Below are 22,302 nucleotides of genomic sequence, written 5' to 3'. Positions count from 1 at the left end.
CTAATCTTTCTCCGCAACAATTTGAGAAGTTTACTTCCCATCATTTGCTGACGAGCTTTGCTTGGACCTCTACTCGCATCGTTGAAAACACAATTCGCTATCAAGGTGGGCTTCTCCTTCTGGTAATATGGCATTCGGCGGTTTTAGTGATTCCTGTCCTTAGAAGTGCTCACAACAGAGGCTCATGGCAACGACGAAACTGCTTTGTCCATAAAATACTAACTACATATATAGTTAGGGAATTGGTCTTACTGCTCCTTAATAGACGTTTGATTAAAGAAACAAACATGTTAGTCCCTTTAAGATTTGTATTTAAATACCTCTGCCGTCACACGCTATTTGCACTTGAAAATTCGACATTTCTCACTGGAAATAATTTCCACACGATAGTTTACGACCGTCATACTGTGCGATTCGGACAGTCCGTGAATGCATCACAATGAGGGGCGTGCTTTGTCTCTTCTGTGTGAGCTTCGTTAGCCTAGCCAGCCAGTTCCCGCGGTCAGGTCCATCGTTTTCCTCCTCATCGCCTCGCCTCGCCTCACCGAGGTCGGCCTAGGCGGACTCCGCCGAAATAAAACTCGAGCGAGCGCGCTGATGGACAGCGAACTCCAAAAAATGGAGCCGGTGGACAGCGAACAGGACGAGGAGGAGAACGTATACGAAGTAGAGCGAATCATTGATATGCGTGTGGAGGAGGTAAGGCAAAGAGCTTACGAAGCTAACAGGCTAACTCTAGTTTACCATGCCAGTAGGCTAACTACTCTTTCTGAAGCTAACAGGCTAAGCTTACGAAGCTATTAGGCTAACTATAGCTTTGAACCTACCTGGTCCTACTTTAAAGGCTTGTCTCCGCTGGTTATGATATTCGCGGAGGCAGCTTTGTGGGACAAATTCTCGCCACGCTAGCAACAAGACAGTATCTATTTTGTTAATATTGCATCAATGCACGTCCTAAATCGTCAATGTGGTGGCTAGTTAAAGCACATTAGTGACTGGCGTTGTTTTAATCCCATCATACCACTGCATGCAAGAAATATGATATGCAAGAACCACACAAGGAATTTACTTCCCAGTTACAGCCCGTTGAGAGGAACATAAACAAGAGGGCAACATCCAACGCTGGCGAGCCAGAACGAGAAGCCTGGTGATATCTTGGATGGGAGAGGAGGAAAAATAGCCGATAGACTCCAACCATTCTCCTTAAATGGGAGGATGGTTTGAACCAGAGGGGAAAAAACCCTCAGCACGTGTAGCGTGCATTTAAAAACACAGTACAACAATACATGTAATGAACATTTTGGAGGTGGGGGGATTACAATCTGTGCAAAGAGCTGCACATAGTAGGTGGGCTGAAGTCTCCAGCTGTGCAACAGGAGAAGGGACTGAGTGAATAGGAATGACCGAAGACGTTGACCATTGCGCCTGCAGCTGCAAGGCCAAGGCCTGATCAGGCACAGGCTCCGGACAGTTATCTATCGTATAGATATTTTTCTAACGAAAAATACCATAAATACAAAGCACCGTAATGAACATGTTCATTTTTTCCCCCCAATAAAGTTTCATCAACCATTTGGTGCACCAAAGAGCAAAATCAATAGAATCTGGAAACGTCCTGTGTTGTGTAGCGTGTAAGCAGTGCGTTGAATATGTTTTCCAGGGTGAGGTGCTGTACCGGGTGCGCTGGAAAGGTTACTGCTCTGATGACGACACCTGGGAGCCGGAGGGCCACCTGGAGGACTGTCGAGAGGTCCTGCTAGCATACAAGAAGGCCGCCACAGAAATCAAGAAGGAACCCGAGGAGAGGAAGCCAATACTCGTGAGTTTCCACATCACACACACACACACAGATTTTTCCTTCTAGTATTTCCCCCTAACATTTCACAAGTATTATTTCTTTTTAATATTTTAAACTGTCATACAAGTGCAAATAAAACAAACACAAAAAAGTGATGCAATTCTCCCTTCTCACCCCCAAGCCCCTGCCAACCAAGAGCGACGTGTTCGATGCAGACTCTGAGAGTGACAGCGACAAGGACCAGCCCACTAACGATGTGGCCGTCATCAAGAAGAAAAAGAAGAAGTTTCGAGAGCTGGAGGACGAGGAGGAGGGACCTCCTCGCAAGGAAAAGAAGAAGAAGAAAAAGAAAGACAAGTGGCGAGACGAGGTCAAGCCTTTGCCCGCTCCGGAGACGGATGAGGACGATGAGAAGACGGCTGAGACGAAGAAACATATGATTAAGTCGGAGAATGAAGATGAGGCGCCACCCAAGAAGTCCAAGAAGGAGATTACCAAGGATGGCAAGCTCAGGAAGGACAGAGGCGGCGAAGAACCCAAGAAGAAGAAAACCAGGAGGGAGTACAGCATAGCTTCATCGGACGAGGACCTCAGCGAAGGCCTGTCGGACTCGTCGGCGAGGAAGGAGAAGCCTCACCTGGACGAGCACCGTTCCAAGCCCAAACAGAAGCCCGACGGCAAGCTGAAAGGCACGAAAGACCTGACGCAGGACAAGAAGAGCAAGCTGAAGGAGAGCAGCCTGCTCAAGCTCAAGTCGCTGACCGCCTCTAAGATCCGCGAGGACGCAGGGCCGCCCTCATCAGACTCCAGCGATAGCTCGGGTTTGCACCGCAAGGGCAAGAGCAAAAGCCAGGAGGCCAAGGCCGCCGCCGCCGCCAAGCCCCGGGAGGACGAGACGGCAAGGGAGGACGGCAAAGGCTCCACCAACCTCTTTGAGACCTTCCTGCAAAGCTTTGCGGCCAAAGACCGAGCCCCCCGCAGGCTGCCAGCGGACAAGAGTGCCAACAAGCCCTCCAAGGTATTTCCGCCTTTATTTCTTTTTACACGACAGAGTTGGATCGGTCAAGGTGTTCTGCGACACTGAACTTGGGATGTGTCAAGTTTGGGAATAATAATAATAATAATAATACATTTTATTTATAAGCGCCTTTCAAGACACCCAAGGACACTTTACAATCAGGGACAAAAACAATAAAACCCAGAACGGGTTGAGCAGCGGCAGCCAGACGCGCCAGCGTTCACTCAACCCCGAAACTGATTATCTTTGTGTTGATTCCAAATTTTAGAAAATTTGGAATCCCCTGGTCATTATTCATTTAAAATGTCTGTTCTGATTATGAAGACAAAGTTCTCCTGTTAATTAATTCTATTCATGGTCATTCGTGCCAAATTTCACCCCTTATATTTAAGTCACAGTTTTATTCCTGGTCATTAATAAAAAGTCCCACTTGTAATAATGACGCTTAAGTAAAAAAAAGTTCAACTGATGGCTTTTTATGCAAACTAGCATCCCGCTAATTGATCTGAAATGTCGTTCCTGACAATTGTGACATTACAAAATTTTACCACTGGTAATCAATAAAATGTAAAATGTAAAAAGTAAAATGATTACAAAATGCACTTCTGGTAACTACTTTTAATTCGAGTCCAAAGTTTTCTTGACAACATGATATTCAATGCGCCCCACACATCCAAACACGGCATTCTGAAGAATATTGCATGAATGGAATATGAATTCAGCAGCAAAATCCACCCGTTTTTCTGCTTCTCAATGGGCGGCCATTTTGTCACTTGGTGTCCAATGAAATTGGCGTCACAGTTACTCAGGTACCGACCAATCACGCCTCGCCTGTTTTCTGAGTTTGGTCATGTGACATTTGCAAGTTGAGCCCCGATTGGGCATTACCTGGGCCCTGAACAAAAGGTTTTGATCGGACAGTATTGTACCGATTTTGTTCATTGTGGTGTACTTGTGTGAAAAGAGGCTGGAGTCATTATTTTGGGAGGGGGGGAGAATTGATTTTACAGCTTGCAGGTGCTAGAAGCTGTTTTAGCATTTCATGGTTATAGACTTTAATGACTTGGGGTATTTTGCCTCCCCTCTATGGGATTTGTTTGCCAGGATTTTGTTTTTGTCAATGTTTATTTTTTTTAATGTATTATTATTTTAAATCTTTGCCGCTGATCAGTCCTATAAGGCATGTGTCGTCAGTATCTTTGACGATGATTGGGTGGGTGGAAAAGCACTCATGTCTAAAAATGGAATAGAGGGGGACTGAGTACCCATCCCTGGGGTGTCCCCGCCTTCACGAGGAGTGGAGGAGGTATTGTTTCTCACCCTGACATCCTGGGGTCTTTTGTTGGGGAAGTCCGGTATTCAGGTGAACAACTACTGCCCAGGTAAGCTCAGCTTTGTATGCAGTTCATTTAGAAAATACTGCGTTAAATGCACAGTTGAACTACACAAACGGAAAAATCTTCATGTAGGTGTCAGCACGTTATGCAGGTGTGTGAAATGCTCTGTTGATTATATCGTCTCTTGACCTGACATTTAGTGAGATTGGTTGTTGGAGTGACTGGGCGGTCACTGTTCACACTGCTCACTGTGTTCGTCTTTGTACTGGGACAACGGTAGTTGATTTCGGTCATTTGTGAACTAGAGACTGCAGTAGCGATGGGCTTCAGGGTCTTTGTATTGTATTGTATTCCGCTTAGTTTATAGGCAAGCACTGTTTCGAAAGTTGACTGTCATTTGAACTTGTTTATAATAAATGTTTTGTCTTTGCCAAGACAGACAACTGGAGAAAGTTGCAATTTACAATAACCTTTCAACATTTGTTTGCGACAGCATGCGAGGGGTAGATCTGGGAAACCTACCATCTATATTCTTCCTTCAATACCCAAATCTACTGACAATTTCCCCCCTTGAAAACAAGACCGCAAATGGGCCACGTTCGAACGCAAATTGTAAGAATTTTACCGATTTAACCTTTCCGCAAAACTTTGATTTTAAAAGTCTTGTTTGCGACCTTTGCTGAATCCGAGAAAGCGTTTTAATTTGTCTTCTGGTGTTGCTGTGGAGGAAACGAAGTGAGCCCTATCCTCGATTCCTGTTGCTTCTTTTAAGGGAATCTCATTAAATTAATTCTGGTAATTAAAAACAAGTTCCCTTTCAGGTCCTTGGGAAGATTGAGAAGATCAAGCCTGTCAAAGAGTCTCCCACACCGAAAGAACCCGAAAGGACGGAAAAGTCTAAGCAGCCCGAAGGTAGAGCCCGGTAGTCTTGTGTTTCCAAGTCCGGTACGCCCCCAAATAACGTCAACCCTTTTGTCTCCCGTACGCCCAGCCGTCCCCAGACCGGGCCAGGGGTACGGCTTCAGCCTGGACAGCGACGAGCTGGAAGGAGAGAACCCGTCGAGCAAGCCGAGAACCGGAGACGATTCCCGCGAGCGCCGGGAAAAGCCAGAGGAGAGCCAGACCAGGCCCGGCTGGGAACGCAAGGGACCGCCGGCAGAAGACAGGAAGAAGAAGAGGGAGGACGGCGAGTCCCGACCCCTGGCGGCGTCTGATGACCATGTGGACCAGCAACCAATGGAGCCCACTGACAAATCTGGTGAGTGTCACTCTGCGTAGCAGGGTTATTTGAACCTTTTTTTTTTTGGTGCATTTTGATGGTTTTCACTTGTTACATCAAAAAGGAAGGAGTGAGAGAGAAAAAAAAACAAACCCTCAGGCACTGATATTCCACCGGGGTTGTTCAAACATGCAGTAGCTCAAAGCGGCACAATGCTGCTGTTTCTAAATGATGGCATATCGGAGCGAAAGACATAAACTAGGTTCTTGTTCAATGTCCATTTTTTTGGCACGTTGACTCCCTTTTATGAATCGCAATTTTCAATGTTCCGTAAACCTGACGTGCTACAAGGCATTTCCCGCGATGACGGAATCGGTTCCCTTAAGCGGCCGCTCAAAAACGGGACAAAAAAATTTCAAAATTGCGTTCAGCGTTTTAAACCCGTCTGTCACCACCAGGCGGCGCCAAAGATTAATGGTGTTTGCTTGCATAGCAACGCCGAGACTTAACAACAATTTCATGCCTACCAAGTGCTTTTTTTGTTTTTTTTTCCCACATATGAATACATTTTGTGTGCATGTGGCAAAACAAAGGTCCGCCCACAAATTTTCAAAAATGCGTATGTTGTTCTCAACTCGTATTGCTTTCGCCAACGGTTCATGTGCAGATCTGAATATCTGCTTGTGCACAGGATGGCTGAAGTTCTTTCGGGCGTTTAAAAAAAAAATCCTGAATTGGTTCAGGGCATTTTCCGGGTCGTTTATATGAGCTCCGTCTATTCAGTTTAGCTTTTTTCTTCACAGCGACACGAAGACGCATTTACCCGGAGGATGCGCGTCGCTCAGTTTTCGAGACTTCTCAAGATGAGCCTCTCTCAGGCGGTCTTTCACAGAATTCTGAGGACGCGTTGGACACGGACGACATTTATCAACATTGCGCCTTCTCCTCCTCCAATAGCGATTATGAGGAGGAGGATGAAAACGATGACGGCGACGGGGTCGATAATAATGGAACGGAGGAGGTCAGTGAGTGGCTCTCGAAAAATAAAATGTGGGCTGCCACTCCTGAAACGGCCACACATTTGACCCCCTTTCCCATTCTTACCCCCGGGCCAACTCTTTACGCCATGGCCAGGATCAGCACCCCCGAGTCTGCTTTCAATCTGTTTTTCAACGAGGACATCCTCGCCCATATCGTGAAAATGACAAACCTCCATGGATCCAGCTCACTCAGCAACTGGAAGAGCCTGACTGCCGCGGAGCTGCGCGCCTACCTTGGGCTGCTGATCCTGTCGGGGCTGTTCAAGTCACAATATTTGTCAATCTTATGGTGCAAAAACCCCGGACGAGGCATATTTGCCGACACTATGCCCCATTCGCGCTTCTGTCAGATCAATGGCTGCCTTCGATTTTGCGACACACCCAGCGGGCGGCGAGAATCAAACAAACTGGCCCCTATCAATGACCTTTGGACCATGTGGAACGACCTGGTGCCCAAAATGTTTAATCTGGGGAGGGAGATATGCGTCGGCGAGATGCTGGTGCCTTGTTTTGGCCGCTGCTCCTTCAAAAAGTATATGACGGTGGGTGGCGGCATCAAAATATGGACCGTTTGCGACGTTGCGACCTCTTACGCTTGGAACATGCAAGTGTACACCGGGAAGCCTCCCGGGAGCGAGCGAGAAAAGCAACGGGGAATGAGGGTGGTTTTGGAGCTGTGTGACACACTGGAGGGCCACACGGTGACCACGGATAAATATTTCACTTCTTTTGCCCTGGCTGCTGAATTAAGCAAAAAAAGGATTGCTTTGGTGGGAAGAATTGGAAAAAATACGCCGCGGCTTCCACCGCGACTTTTAAACACGACAGACAGACGGATCTTTTCCAGCCTTTTCGCTTTCAGAGCAGACCAGACTTTGGTTTCGTTCATCCCAAAGAGGGGCAAAAATGTCCTGTTTCTGAGCACTAAGCACCGGGAACCCGAGCTCATGAAGGAGACGGAGAATACGCCCAAAATCATTCATGACTATAACATGTGCAAAGGCGCTATGGATCGCCTGGACCTGGTAAGCGCAGGTTTTGCTATCAAGTTTTCACTTTCTCAAAGCCGTCTTGTTGTCTGATGTCAGCTAATGTTTTTTTTTGTGTGTGTGTGTGTGTGCGCGCGCGTGTGTACTTGCAGCATTGTGCCACGTACTCCTGCCGCCAGCAGGTAGTGAGATGGGAAATGTGCTTATTCTATCATATGCTGGATGTTTCGTGCCATAATGCATTTGTTCTCTTCACCACTCTTAACCCTGAATGGAACCAAACGAAATCCTTTAAGAGGCGGCTCTTCCTTAACGAGGTAGCCAATAGCCTAATTTTGCCTGAAATGCAGAAGAGAAAGCGGAGATGAGCGCCTGTCAAAGGTTTTGCAAGAGGAAGCGCGGCAGCAAACAGGACAACAAAATGTTTTGTGCCAAAGCGTTAAACAATGTGGCCTCTGCGCAAAGTGATTTCGAGCTTCAGAGACTTGTACAAACGGTGGAATTGGAGTAGATAAAAAAAACACACGGACCCTCTGTGAATTGTTAAATAAGAAAAACAAGTTCTGTTACTAGTTGTTTTTGCTTGGTGAATTATTTTTATAAGTTATTACAAATAAATTCTGTGATCAAAATTTGTGTTGGTTGGACTTTTTGACCGTTTCAAGGTTCTTATTGTGTTGCGTTACGTTAAATTCAGTGCCATTTTTTTTTTTTTGACAACACACAAATCTTGTAAAAATAAAATAACGATTAATACAAAAATTCCATTCCTTGTGGTCCATTCACATTTTCAACTCAGGACTAAGTTAGACTCCTGGCTATTAATACTGATCCTCACCAGCGCAAATTTGTGTCAAGTTCAAAACCTGCACCGGGTAATTAACGCAAAGTTCCCCTCCTGGTCATCAATACAAATTCCATTTGTAAATTCTACCCTGGTTAATCAATACAGTCTTCCATCCCTAGTTATAAAGGAAAAGTGTCATTTTGGCCGGTAGCCAGTACAAAGTTTAATTCCATTAAACAGGATAAGCTCCACTCTTGGTAAACAACGCAAGCTGCACTCTCGGTAATTAATACAAAATCTGATAAACAAAAAGTTCAGCTCATAACAATGTATGCCAGGTTTAATTCAACAAAATTCCATTCATCCAAGTGAATACAGAAATCTGTTCTTTGTCATTCATGCAAAAGGTTTCCTCTAGTGCAGGCATGTCCAAAGTCCGGCCCGCGGGCCAAATCCGGCCCGCGGTCGAATTTCATCCGGCCCTCGGCCCCTGTCATAAAATCAGTGCCGTCTGGGCCGCAGGTTGGGCGCAATGGAACACGTGTTTGACTGAGGTCTCGTAGACTGGTGAGTGATGTTTCATAGAGTACTGCTTCCCTCTAGTGGCTAAATGAGTAATAGCATTCACTAAATTAGTAATAGCATTTAGACACTAGAGGGCATCACTCACGAGTTAACAAGACATCACTGCGTGTTTATATTGACTGATACGTCATATTTCAAATTCCTGTTTCAAATGAACCAAAAGAAATTCTTAAGATTGTTGAAATTAAAATAAAAATGGAAATGTGAAACAGACTGGCTTACTAAAATTTGTTGAACAATATTGTTGTTCAATGTAAAGAATGTCAGCCAAGGTCGGCCCCCCGACATTTTACCACATAAAATCTGGCCCCCGTGGCAAAAAGTTTGGACACCCCTGCTCTAGTGGTAAGTAACATCAAGTTCCATTCCTGCTCACTGAAGCAGAATTTTGTTCCTGGTAATTAATACAAAAAAGTTGCACTGCTGGTAATGTGTTTAATCGTTCCCCTCAGGGCAGTGAATATAAAGTAGCGCTCCTGTAAATTCCTTGAAAGATCCAATGAAAAATAGACACTGTTGTATGGATGCTCAAGTGTCTTTGTGTTTAAAGTGTCTTTTCCCACTCGCACATACAGACAAAGCTCCGGCCACGTTGAGTTTGGGAATGGATCTCAACCTGGACTGGATGACCCTGGACGACTTCCAGAAACATCTGAACGGAGATGACGAGATCCTGTCGGGCCCTCCGTTATCACCCAGTGAGTCTTTACGCTTGTCCGCTGTTGGCATGTTAGCATGTTCCCAGTTGTCATTTTGAATAGCGCCAGATCTGTCTGTAAAATTATTTCACGTATCTTGCAATATATTAGCATGTCCACCTTTAGCATGTTAGCGTTTGATCAATTCTCAGTTGAAAATGACATGACAAATACGACCCAACTCCAGGGTAAGATGTCAAATTCTTATCTAGCTCCTTTTGTGCATTCTGTACACACCTGCAGCGTTAGTCACACTTGTTAGCATGTTAGCATCCTCGCTCTCTCTGTAGCATGATAGCACCTATCCATATAAGCACTGAGCTGATCTGGAATGAGCATCCAAAGTCCACGCAGAATGGTAGCTGTTAGCAATGCAGGGTGTTAGTGTTGTAAGAAAAAAAGACTTCTACATCCCACCTTTTCTAGGCGAGCTGCGAGATGCCGTGAAAAGCGGAGATTACGTGGCGGTGAAATTGGCGCTCAATTCCAAAGAGGAGTACAACTTGGATCAGGAGGTAAGATTTATCCACAAAGTAAAGACAAAGCGCACACCAAGTGTTCATTTGAGCACATGGGAAATAATTGAATGCGCATTGTTTTTTTTTTCTGTTTTTGTAACATTTTTTCTGTCATATCATCTCGCCCTAATATTAGTATATTTTTTAAATTGAGATATTTTTGGTTTTGTTTTCCCAGTGTTTCCCAAATATTTTTCTTTTGATGCAGAATGTTTCTATTTTTTACTGTTTCCCCAACATATATTCTTATTTTTAATCCATTTTAATACTTAGTATATTTTTTCATATATTATTTCTTTGTTTTTAATTTCAGTTGTGCAATATTTGTACATATTTTCAGTATTCATTTTTTGGGCACAACTTTGCCTTTTTGTCGTAATATTTATGTAATTAATTTTTGTTTTTGTAATCATTTACATATTTTCACAGTTGGCATTTTTCCTTTTGAGTAAATGTTTCACTCGGTCACCATTATTTTGTTTTGTCACAATATATTTTACCTCAATTTTTTCCTGTTTCCATAGTATTTGAGTATTTTGCCTCATATGTGATTTAAAAAAAAAGTTTTTAATCTTTGTAGACTTTTCAACAACTTGGAATTATTTAACATTTGTCTCTAATGTTTCCTAATATTTTTCAAAAATTGCTTTCTATTGGCTCAATAATACTTTTTATTTTCCTTTTTTAACCGTCATTTATAATAACCTTTTCTTTTTAAAAACAAGGGTGTTCATAAGTGGCGTGCATGCGCATTGAAAATAATACAGTGAACCAGATTCAAGTGCATTTGCGTACCAAGCATTTGGCATATGAACAGCTAAATGACATTAATTCATACATTTTCAATACCAATTATCCTGTTTGGGGTCGCTGGATGCTGTAGTATGTCTCCGCTGACTTTGGGTTTCAAAAAATTATGCTTAGATTACTGGAATCGTCTTTGAAAGGTCTGTCGGTCTCATGTAAATCAATGAATCCTCAAAAATTTTATACACACACACCGACTTTGACCCAAGAGGTCAGCGAGAGAAAAACAATGAACACATCTGCAACTGATTAAAATGACCGTTTTTGCATATTTATGTTTATATTGTAGCTGCTGGTTATTTTGGATTGATATTATCGGTCTGCCTCCGGCTCGCGGCACGAGTGTAGGACAATTCAGCACTTTGCACCTTGGTTGCCCTGCCGGTGTGTGAATGAGTGGGTTCATGCTTAGCATTTTTGTCCCGTCAAATTTGGCATGAATATGGTTCATTGCAGCTACCTTGATAGCAAGCGGATGCTTTTTTGGTTGTTGTTTTTGTGTTTTTCAATGGACTAAAAAAAAAAAAGATGAATGGTTATTGCCAATCATTTCATTGTCAAAGTTTCACTTTTGGCAAGATCAGTTCTGGTTGTGATTTTTAAGGACGAAACAGCAATTCCCACAGGACATATTTTGGATGCATTTGTCACTTTTCCATCAACTTCCAAGGTTTTTATCATCACTTCGACAATTCCAGGTAAGAGCATTTGTTGTTGTTGTTTGTTTTTTTTTAAATTGATAACATCTTGATAACAAAGTTATGGAGACAACTGTATATAAACACATTTGCCGATTGACGAGCGAGGTTCACATTTTTGTAGTGCATGACCGATCGAACTCGTAAGTGTATTTGACGGGCCGCAACTGTCAGCTTTCAACCACATTTACAGCTTCTAACGCTCTATCCTACCTGCTCAAATCGTATCCATTCAACGCTGGTCCGTAGGAACTCTCTGACGCCGTCTTGTGTTTTCAGGCGACCGTGATGTCCGAGCAAGACTCAAGAAAGTGGACAAGAAGCAGGTACACATCATATAAGAGCACTTATCATCTCCCATAATCATGTAGCACATGTGCCATGCACCAATCACCCATCATCCTCGGAATCCTCGCTTGATAAACACAGACTGTAGTCGCTAAAGTCAAAACGACAAAAAAGGACACCCAAATGTTCTATTCTGTCCATTTCATCGTCGGCATCCCATCAGGTCAATGACGAGCTTGTCGGTTGGACCGTGTCAACGCGCTGCTTGATCCAATAAAGCCATTAACTTGTCCTTGAATGGGTGACGTGGTCTTTCTACTGACGATTATTAGAGGTGTGTTGCTTTTGGTTGCATTTATTTTTGGGGTCACGTCGAACGAGCCTGGTTGAATGAAGCTTCGGGGCGTTAGCGTTTGCGGGGCAACACCAAGGTGCTGGTGCAGTCACACGACCGCGGTGGGACATGTGCATATGATTGTCGAAGTGGCAGCGGCCAGTTGAGAGAGATGTCAGGTTTTGGTTTTGGTTTTGGCGGCCAGTCTTATACGACTACTTGTTCTCTTGCAGGCTTGTACGACAGTGGTTGCGAAGAGGTCGTTTGACGAGAGGAGTCCAAGGGATGGGATTTTTATGTCTCACTTTTTAAATGGACCACAAGAGAACAGGACTGCCAGCGTGAATGAAAACCTCCAGAAAGATGCGCCGGAATCTGAAGGCAGTTCGGGTCAAGGACCAGAAACTCTTTTTGAGTCACCCTTTTTAAATGGACCAAAAGAGGGCAAGACTGCCAGCGGGAATGAAAACCTCCAGAAAGATGTGCCGGAATCTGAGGGCAGTTCGGGTCAAGGACCGGAAACTCTTGAGTCCGAGGGCCCAAAAGACGGCCATTCGGACCGAACGGCAGGCGGGAGGGACCGCGACCAAGCGGGAGAAACTGTCGAACCTGACGGGCATGAGGAGACAACCGATTCAGCCTCAATTTCATCCAAGGAGACGATAACAGACGACGGCAAAGCGCCCAAATCCTGCCAGAGGAAAACCACCAAAGCGAAAGAGCCGACCCGTTCCAGTAAACGCATGTGCAGGAAGGTTGTCCGTCCCGAATCCAGCGTCGACGAGGAAGAGGAAAAGGAAAAGGAAGCGTGTAAAAAGCACTTTTGTTTCTACTGCCAAATGCCTTTCAGCCATTTGGAGAAGCACTTGGAGAAGAAACACGGCAAGGAAACGGACGTGTCCCACGCCATTCACTTCCCCAAAGGCTCCAAAGTCAGACAGACCTTGCTGGATCAAATCCGCGACAACGGCAATTACGAGCAACGTGCCAAAACTCTCCAAAAAGGAGGAGACGAGGACGTTGTCACGCAGACAGAGGTGAAGACCGCTAAAATATGCGTCCGGGACTTTCTCCCTTGCCAGCACTGCTTCACCTTTTACCGCAAAACCGACCTGTGGCGTCACGAGCACTCTTGCAAAGCCAGAAAGGCGGATGACAAATCTTCCGAAATTCCAAACGTGAAAACGGCGGAGGAGAGCCCCACCTCCCTGCTACTGCCCAGGTCGGAATTCTTGACGGACGGCTGCAGGGAGATCATCCACACCATGCACCAGGACGACATCGCCCGCCACATTGTCCATGACCCGCTGATTTGCAAATTCGGCAGCACCTTATTAGCAAAATATGGCCACGACAAGTCTCAGTTTGCCTACATCGGACAGAAGATGCGACAGCTGGGCCGCTTCATGATCGCCATCAACGAGCTGGACGGCAGCGTGCGCTACCTGCATCAACTCTGCCTCCCATCCAGGTTCGAGTTGGCGGTGGAGGGCGCCAAAAAAGCAAGCGGCTTTGATCCCACTTGCAGCCGGTTCAAAACCTTTTCTTTGGTCTCCAAAATCGGCTACTCCTTGAAACGGGCCGCCGAGATAGCCTTCGGCGAGAGTCGCATGACCGAAGACACGCTGACGGAGGGCGAGGTGAGGGCCTTCATACAGTTACTAGATACGAAATGGAGCGAACGCTTTTCCCGCAGGTCCTTGGCGCCCCCGACCTCCAAAACGGAGGTAGACTCATCCGGCGTGACCGAGGACCTGATCAAACTCCATCGGTTCATCGCCGATGAGGGCGATGAAGCCAGACGGGAGCTGAGGCACAATCCCAGCGTGGCAAACTGGAAGAAGCTTAGCGAAGCCACGCTGGCCGACGTTTGCCTTTTCAACCGGACGCGTGTCGGTAACATCGGCCGGCTTCTCTTGCAAACGTACGCCAGCAAAAAGCTCTGGGGCGCTTTCGTGCCCTCGGCCGATCAAATCAAGAAATGCACCAAACTGGAACTCGAGGTCTGCGGCCACTTCACTCGTGTGGAACTGGAAGGCCAGTTCGGCAGGAACATGCTTGTCCTGCTCACCGAAAATATGACTTTGTCCCTGGATCTGCTGGTGGAAAACCGCCAAGATGCCGGGGTGTCCAGAAGCAACCCGTACCTCTTCGCCCGAACCGAAGGACACTCCTTCATCCGAGGGCTGGACTGCTTCCGAAGGGCGGCGCTGGAATGCGGCGTGAGGAACCCCGAAGCACTTTTGTCACCGGCGCTCAGGGAGCAAATCGCCTGCTGCTGGCAACTAATGAGCCTCCGCCGGGGCCAGTTGGAGCGAGTGGCCGGGCTGCTCGGAAAGAGCAGCCAGGAGTGCTTCGCCTTGTCCACAAATGCGTCGCTATTGGAGGAGGCCAGTAAACACTTGCTCCAGTTGGACCGCACGCCACGGACGATTCCAGCCAACGTGGTCGGCAACGGTGAGCCTCTTTTAGTGTTCGTGCCTCGCAAAGATACCACAAGCCGCATTTCCAACGCGCAATCTGACAATAACTGCGGGCCTGCGGGGATGGCGAGAACTCGCGTGGGCTTCTCGTTCCACGGGTCCCGACTTTGTCCTCCATATTCAGATCTTTTACTTTCAAGTTTTGCCAACCAATTCACGTCTTTGTTTTTTTTTTTTTTTTTAGGAATGCCACCCAAAGCCGCCCCGAAGAGGCGACCGTGGAGCGAATGCGAGCAGGCCGCCGTCAAACACCGCATGAGCGATTTTATAAGAAGGATGAAGGTTCCCGGCAAGAAGGACTGTAACGCCTGCATCGCCGCCGAAGCCGATCTCGCCGGCAGATCTTGGACCGATGTGAAAAACTACGTGCACAACAGCATCCAGACCATGCGTCGGCGTAGTAAGCAGCACAAGGAGGCGGGGAAAGGCAGAGCCTCAAAGCCAAAGAAACGGATCGAGGAAGTCCAAAGGAGACGTTCGGATGACGCGTCGGCGGGTTGTAGCTTGTCATCGGGGCTTCCGGACCACTTGAGAGAGAGTTCCAATTGTTGCATGGCGCCGCCGCCGCAGGAACCAAATCCATACGCCCCAGAGATGCCTTTAAGCTACATGTCCTTGTGTTCTCCTAACGCGAATCTGATCCACGCCAGTCAGCCGCTGATGTCCACGCTCACGCCACTGAACGCCACAGATACTCAAGTGGTGCCCACGTTCACGCCGCTCAGCACCACCAGCGCACTCATGTCGCCCGTATACGCTTCGGAAACCGATAGTATCCATCCGATGGCTCCTCCTTATTCGCCAAATACCTCAAATATGCCTGGCCCGGTCTACGCTGACCCTTTAAACCCCCCGATGCTTCCCGCTTTCGACGTTCCCAGCACCTCCATGCTCCCCACATTCACAACGCTAAACTCCCCAAGTTCGCCCATGGTCCCGGCCTTCTCTCCTGCCTTCTCCTCGACCTTTAGTGACCGAAGCGAGATGATGGTGTCCTCCTTCACTGCCCTAAATCCCTCCACTGTGCCTTCCTACCCGACCAGTCAGCCGAGGACTTCCATGAGTGCGCAGGTGGTCCCGACGGTCCACGGGGGCGGCATTCCCGACGAGGCTGCGCCGACATCCTCAGTTCAACAAAAGTCTTCGCGCAAACAAACGCCGTCAACAACGAAACCCCAGAAGAGGCACAAGAGGTTGTGGAGCACCGAGGAACAGGCGGCCGTCCGCCGGCAGTTCGGAGACTTGTGCAAATTGGCTAAAGTGCCGGGAAAAAAGGACTGCGATTCGTGCTTGGCGGCCGAGCCGGCTCTGAATAGCCGTACGTGGAGGGAAGTCAAGTATTTTGTCCACAACAACATTCAGTCCATGAAGAGACGAGGTCTAATGGCGGCTCCGCCAAAAGTAACTGAAGAACGCAAACAAGAACTAGAGACCACGGCGTCCAACGCGGAGTGCGACGGTCCAGTGTACCTGTCGCTGTAACTAGCGCCACCTAACGCGTCGGGATACGTTGCGGCAAGAGTTTAGTAACTGGATACAAACGGTCAGGTTTCGCGGTCCACACGCTAGGGTTCAGGTCAGGTGCGTAAGTAGCATGCTAAGTAGCATAGCGCCAGCCGCTATGTAATTAACAGGGGTGTAATGGCACGTCGAAAAAGCTTGGTTTGAAGTTGATTGAGATGAGGGATGAGCTGCTGTGCAATGGAAAATTGTCTATCCATCTCTCATTTTTCTTTGCTGCTTATCCTTTTTAGTCAGAAGTGAGCTGGCGGACTGTGCGCGAGACGTGGAGTAGCGCGGGAAAATTCTGGTTGCCATCTAATTGTAGAGTAGATATTGGTGGACAGCCATTTACACTCGCATTCACACCTACAGACTATTGAAAGTCTTCAATTAACCTGAAAAAAATGAAAAATGAAAAAAAATGGTTCGATGCGCACCCCGCAGATACACGGATGCCGAAAGCACGAATTAGCCTCGAGTCCCCTCAAGCGGTCCCCAACCTTTATCGATCCAAGGCGCCTATTTGACATTGGGGAAATCTGGCAATTTCATCTCGTTTTGCTCTCACTTTTACTTTTTGGGTGAAATTTGGGCCTTTTTTAGTTGAACGCAAAGCAACGATTTTGTTGGGTGAATGAAAGCGACATCGGCCAACCTTGTACATAAGGGATGTATACTCTCTCTAACAATTGAAGTGAATATTAGTCACGATTACACGAAAGGCTTCTATGAAACGACACTTGGGCCATAGACGTCAAACAACATGCACAATAAATGTGCAAGATTGTCATTATTTTCCATATGTTGAATGCGTTCGTTTCAAAACCAAATGATTTGGATTTCAACCATCAGTCCATGTCCCCATCTCTGCACTTAACTCACTGTCCCAATGCCGTTGGCCCGAGTATAAGTAGCACCGCGCTGCTATATTTATTTTAATGATCTACAGGTATTTATAATTTTTTTAAACCTTGTACAGCAACGGTGTAGAACGAATGTAGTGCTGAGAGTTTTGTTTGAGTGAAACAATACAACAGTGGTTGGAATATTTTATTTCCAGCCAAACCTCACCATTTTTTTCCCCGGGTTCCCCTCTAGTGGTTCCTTGATGTGGTTTCTCGAGTATGAACACTATCTAATCTTTTTGGAATCGAGTCCCATCGATTAATCGAGTACTTGGATCCAAGTTGATTTTTTTTGCATTCACTTGCATTGAAAGCGCACCGGCCGGCATTTGTCCTCCATCATCACTTGCGGTGGCTTGACGAGATCTTCGAACGCGTAATTGTCCATTCTGTCAAATTAGCTCACATCGATACGTTACTTTGTGTGGTCGCTTGTAGATGTGCTGTGGTGGTCCACATTTCACTTGACCTTCCTTTGCAAGTGTGACGTGATCCCAAAATTTGGACACTTTCTGTCTTTTTGCACTTTCCTACTCACGACCATCAACTTATTTCTACCTGGAGTGGTCCGCGCGACCGAAGTAGTGTCATTCCGTTTGGAAAATTCAACCAAGGTTGGCGGCGGACATTTTGTCCCCACCTTTGTTTGTACATATTCGGTTCTTCCATGTAAGCCCTTGGATCTCATCCAAACTTGAGTCCGGCATGTTTTTTCCCCAGATCTGGCTCTGACCCTCCGATATTTGGCTGCATCCAGCACACAACCAAACCTCACAAAAATTGCGGGTCACCCCATCAGTGTCCAATACAGTGGATACATTTATCCTCTTTCATTATATCCTGATGTAGTTTTTACTGTATTTAGCGTGGGGAAAATCACATAAAAGCCTCCCAATATCGCCGAGCCATTTTCAATATGTTCTTGATGGTAACGTTGATGGTAATACCCAGCAAAAAAGCGAGTACTTTTTTTCAATGTTTGTATATGTTGGCCCCGAGTTTAGCCGTTGGATGATGTCTCGTAAGGAACTTAGAACCTGTGCTTGTACAATAAAACATTTCTTGCCTTGACAGTCCCCCGACCCTGTTTTGTTGATTCTTTTGTCTTCACATTTGCGGATCTGGCAATTCTCTCTTCCGCCAATCAACACATTGATGTGGGTATCTTGAATGAAAACCAAGTATGTGAAAGTTGAAAATGAAACGGGTATCACTGCGATGAAAATGATTTTTTTTTTTTAAATGTGTTCTGGGAGATGTAAAGCCATCTCGGATTCAAATTTGACCGCCGTTCTTTGGTGTATCATCTCGATACCAAATGCGGAAGTTGTTGCCATCTTCGTCAGACTAGCGATTGTGTTTTCCTAACATGGTATCGTGATACCAGGACGTCAGCGGGATGTCACTCAGCATGCTGGCGGCGGCAGGCGGTCAAGACGACATCCTGCGTTTGCTGATCAGGAAGGGCGTCCGAGTGAACAGTCGACAGCATAACGGCACCACGGCCTTGATGCACGCTGCCGAGAAGGTGACAAAAATTTTATTTCACCTCATCTGTCCATCACAAGGCTTAGCGTTGAATCTTTTTTTTTTTTTGTTCCCCTCCATTTCTGCTTTTTCAGAATTTCGTGACGACCGTGGCCATCCTCCTGGAAGCGGGCTCTTATGTCAACGCGCAAACAAAAATTGGTGAAACGGCATTAATGAAGGTGAGGATCCATTTTAACACTTATTTTGTCGGACTTAGCGGGTTTCTATTTTTTTTTTATGTATTTTTTTTTAGGATGCGTGAAAAAGTCTTAAGAACCCAAGCCTGAATTTGAACAGAAAGTCAGCCATTTTGTTTTGAAACAGCCATTTCCGGCTCCTACTAAAAAGTCCAATTCCCAGTATGAAGTAGGCATCCTCAACACAATTGACATGATCTTGGTTTTTTTTGACCAGTGTCTTTGTTGCCCACCCACCAGGCATGCAAGCGGGGCAACGCCGACATTGTGCGCCTCCTGCTGGAGAAGGGCGCCGACTGCAATATCCAATCCAAGCACAAAACGACTGCTTTGTACTTGGCCAAGCAGAACAACTACTTGGCCGTGTGCGACCTTATCAGCAATCACACCAGCATGTGAGTCTCTTTCCGGACCTCATGAAGCAGCGTGTAATTCTTCTTAAAAAAAATGATCACTCTTAACAGGCTTTCCAGCGTGGCTGAGGAAACTGCCCGGTTGTACTTTGAGAACCGTCTGGTTCTCCTGGAGCCCGTGTTCCCGCTGGCCATTCACCGGCTGTGCGAGTGGCCCGACTTCGCCACCGAGTTTACCTACAAGCCTCAGCCTCTAACGGAGGGTAAAAATAACACCATTAGTCACTTGTTGCTCGGCAGAAACATTTTTTCATCTTCCGAGCCGCTTGATCCTCACTAGGGTCGCGGGGGGTGCTGGAGCCTATCCCAGCCATCTCCGGGCAGTGGGCGGGGGACACCCTGAATCGGTTGGCAGCCAATCGCAGGGCACACAGAGACGGAACAACCATTCGCACTCACACTCACACCTAGGGACAATTTAGAGTGTTCAATCAGCCTGCCACGCATGTTTTTGGAATGTGGGAGGAAACCGGAGCACCCGGAGAAAACCCACGCAGGCCCGGGGAGAACATGCAAACTCCACACAGGGAGGCCGGAGCTGGAATCGAACCCGGTACCTCTGCACTGTGAAGCCGACGTGCTAACCACTGGACTACCGGGCCGCCCCGGCAGAAACATAGAAGGGACAAATATAGGCTACACCTGGCTAAGTCGATGAAAAGACATTACCGGAGTAATCAATAGAATCATTGATCAAACAATCATTTCTGAAAAGATTTGTTGTTGACAGCACTACTGGGGAGCTAATCATTTTCACCCACAAGCCCACAACCACTGTGTTCTTTCATTAGCAACCTATGCTGTGCAGTCTTGCTGTATGTTAGCTTTTTAGCATTTTACCAACAACGAATGTGAGCATTTGATAAATTCTCATTCTTAATAGCAACAGACTGTCAATATGTGGAATCCTGACCAATCTAGCTTCATACATTTTTGTTCTCTAGTTGTTATCTGACTAGATGTGAGCATACCAACAGTTTGTTAGCATTTTCGTGTCAAAAATATGAGGAAATTATCACGTTTCTATCTTGCTATATGTTAGCATATGCCAGCCCCGTTGTTCCATCTGCATTCTCACTTTAGAAGTTACTGTTAGCATTGTATCCTTCCTCTGCAGGCATGAGCATCCTCCTCTTCATCTTCCACGCCAACTTCCGCAACGAGATTACAGCCCGTCTAGGCGGCCCGTGCGGTGTACAGGCCGTGGTGCTCAATGACAAGTTCCAGCTGCCCGTCTTCCTGGTGTGTTCAGTTACCGATACTGCAGTCAGCCATTTTGTGTGGTGATGTTGACTTGAGGCCATTTTGTTGTTTTGAAACAGGACAGTCACTTCATCTACTCCTTCAGTCCCGTGGTGGGAAACAACAAACTTTTCATCCGGCTGGCGGAGGCACCCTCAGCCAAGGTGACCAACTGTTAGCATCCTACCCTTTGCGTTAGCTCAATTAGTTTGTAGTGCTTCTCCAGTGAGGCCTGAGATGTTCTGGGGTTGACATTTTTATTTGACGCAGGGTGTTCGTATACTAATTGTTAGCATGTTGGTGTCCAACCTGGCTCAGGCTTGGGGTACAAAGTGTTTGCAGGATTTATAATATGAAGTCTATGCGGGTTGTTAGCTTAATGCTCTAGCGTTTGTCTATTAACACACAAAGAATTTATATTGTGAGGCCCACACCAGTTGTTAGTCTGATAACTATTAGCATTTTGGCATTGCATTGAGCAGAGAAGGCTTTTAGCACGTTAGCACCTATCCATGAATGTTGTTAGCATCACAACTGTTAGCATATTAGTTTTTTTTACTTATCTCAGTAAGCTTTTCATACCATGTGATTGTGCCGATGTTTGCCTTTCCTCAGGTGAAGCTCCTAATATGTGCCTACAGAGTCCAGCTCCAGTGACACATCATGCATGAATTACCTCCCCCATGGGGAATGTTTATTTTATTTTTATTTTTATTGTTATCCTGGTGATATCCAGCTCATCATTCAAGTCTAACAGCAAAGAGAAGACAACGAATGCTCATCATTTCTAACAATAAAAATGTTTCATCATATTTTTCCATGAACTATAAAAAATAAAATGGTGCTACTCTTTTTGCAATCCTTTAAATATGTTACTATAGAGGAATCAAAATTAATCGAGAAGTAATCACTAATCAAGTTAGAGTTCATAGGCATTGTTGAACTTATATTTTGTTTCATCAAAATAAGACATGACATGCAAACAATACCAAACCAGTTACTGAATATGTTTTAGAAGGGTCAGTGAGCGTTTCATCAATCCCTCTTGTGTAATATTACTGAATTGATGTTTTTTCATCAATAATAATTCAACAATAATTTATCAATAAACAATAGACAAGTTAAAAAGCTGCTTCCTTTTGAGTTCTCATTTGTTTGTTTTGATTTTAACCACTCGCTTTGAAAAATAAAAAAAAACGTTTTTGTTTTAATGAATACTATTATTTTTGACATTTGTTTTTGGCCATAGTTTTTTTTTGGAACTGTTCCTCTGAGGAATTTTTAAAACTTTGTTTTTGATCATTCCCGTTTTTAGGAGGTTCTGTGGATTTTTTCCCTCTTATTTCTGACCACTTTTTACATTTTGTCCGATGTCTGTTATTTTTTAATCACTTTTTAAAGTTTATTTTTTTGTCAACCGTTTCCTTTTAAAGGTATAATCTATCCATTCATCCATCAATTTCCCGAACCGCTTTATCCTCGCTAGGGTTCGCGGGGGGTGCTGGAGCCTATCCCAGCAGTCTTCGAGCAGTAGGCAGGGGACACCCTGAATCAGTTGCCAATCGCTAGTATAATCTACGGTACCTTTATTTTATTTGTTTTGCCTCATTAGAAAGAATTCTGGACACAAAACATGAATAAAAACTTGTGGGAAGTGTGTGTGTGTGTGTGTGTGGGGGGGGGTTACTTAACTGAATTTGAGCGGTCCCCCAGAAAGCAAAAACGATTTCAAGTAAAACAAAAATACACACATACTGTAGGGTTTGTTGGATAGCACTTCTGTTGTAGCTTGCTTTTTATTTTTCGGATACCTTCCTTTTGAAAGTTTTTTTAGCCGTTTTGTTTTTTACTCATATCTTTTCAAAAGACTTGATTTTGTTCATCCTCCCTTTCTTAGCCCAAATGGTCGAGTC

The 22,302-nt window shown here is 45.6% G+C and overlaps 1 protein-coding gene across 4 annotated transcripts; it reads left to right on the top strand.

Annotated features, from left to right (window-relative positions):
• Positions 1-433: 433 nt before the first annotated feature.
• mphosph8 (M-phase phosphoprotein 8) lies at positions 434-21,244 on the top strand. 4 transcript variants are annotated; one of them, XM_052082338.1, is made up of 14 exons: positions 453-699; positions 1,661-1,819; positions 1,980-2,816; positions 4,975-5,065; positions 5,145-5,411; positions 9,349-9,471; positions 9,898-9,986; positions 18,395-18,535; positions 18,630-18,716; positions 18,975-19,129; positions 19,199-19,350; positions 20,265-20,389; positions 20,470-20,553; positions 21,005-21,244. In XM_052082338.1, exons 1-14 carry the CDS (start codon positions 598-600, stop codon positions 21,044-21,046), a joined length of 2,454 nt encoding a protein of 817 aa, XP_051938298.1. In that variant the 5' UTR covers positions 453-597; the 3' UTR covers positions 21,047-21,244. The 4 variants fall into 4 exon arrangements, with proteins under 4 accessions (XP_051938295.1, XP_051938297.1, XP_051938298.1 ...); XM_052082335.1 differs by lacking the exons at positions 18,395-18,535; positions 18,630-18,716; positions 18,975-19,129; ... (2 more) ...; positions 20,470-20,553; positions 21,005-21,244 and adding exons at positions 12,350-14,573; positions 14,784-16,368 and having other exon boundaries at positions 434-699; XM_052082337.1 differs by lacking the exons at positions 9,349-9,471; positions 9,898-9,986; positions 18,395-18,535; ... (4 more) ...; positions 20,470-20,553; positions 21,005-21,244 and adding exons at positions 6,176-7,437; positions 7,554-8,033 and having other exon boundaries at positions 439-699.
• The last annotated feature ends 1,058 nt before the right edge of the window (positions 21,245-22,302 follow it).

The sequence above is a fragment of the Hippocampus zosterae genome, chromosome 12 (genome assembly GCF_025434085.1).
Source record: "Hippocampus zosterae strain Florida chromosome 12, ASM2543408v3, whole genome shotgun sequence".
Lineage (NCBI taxonomy): Eukaryota > Metazoa > Chordata > Actinopteri > Syngnathiformes > Syngnathidae > Hippocampus > Hippocampus zosterae.
Note: the sequence above shows the minus strand (reverse complement) of the source record. Positions and strands in the feature narration are given on the sequence as shown.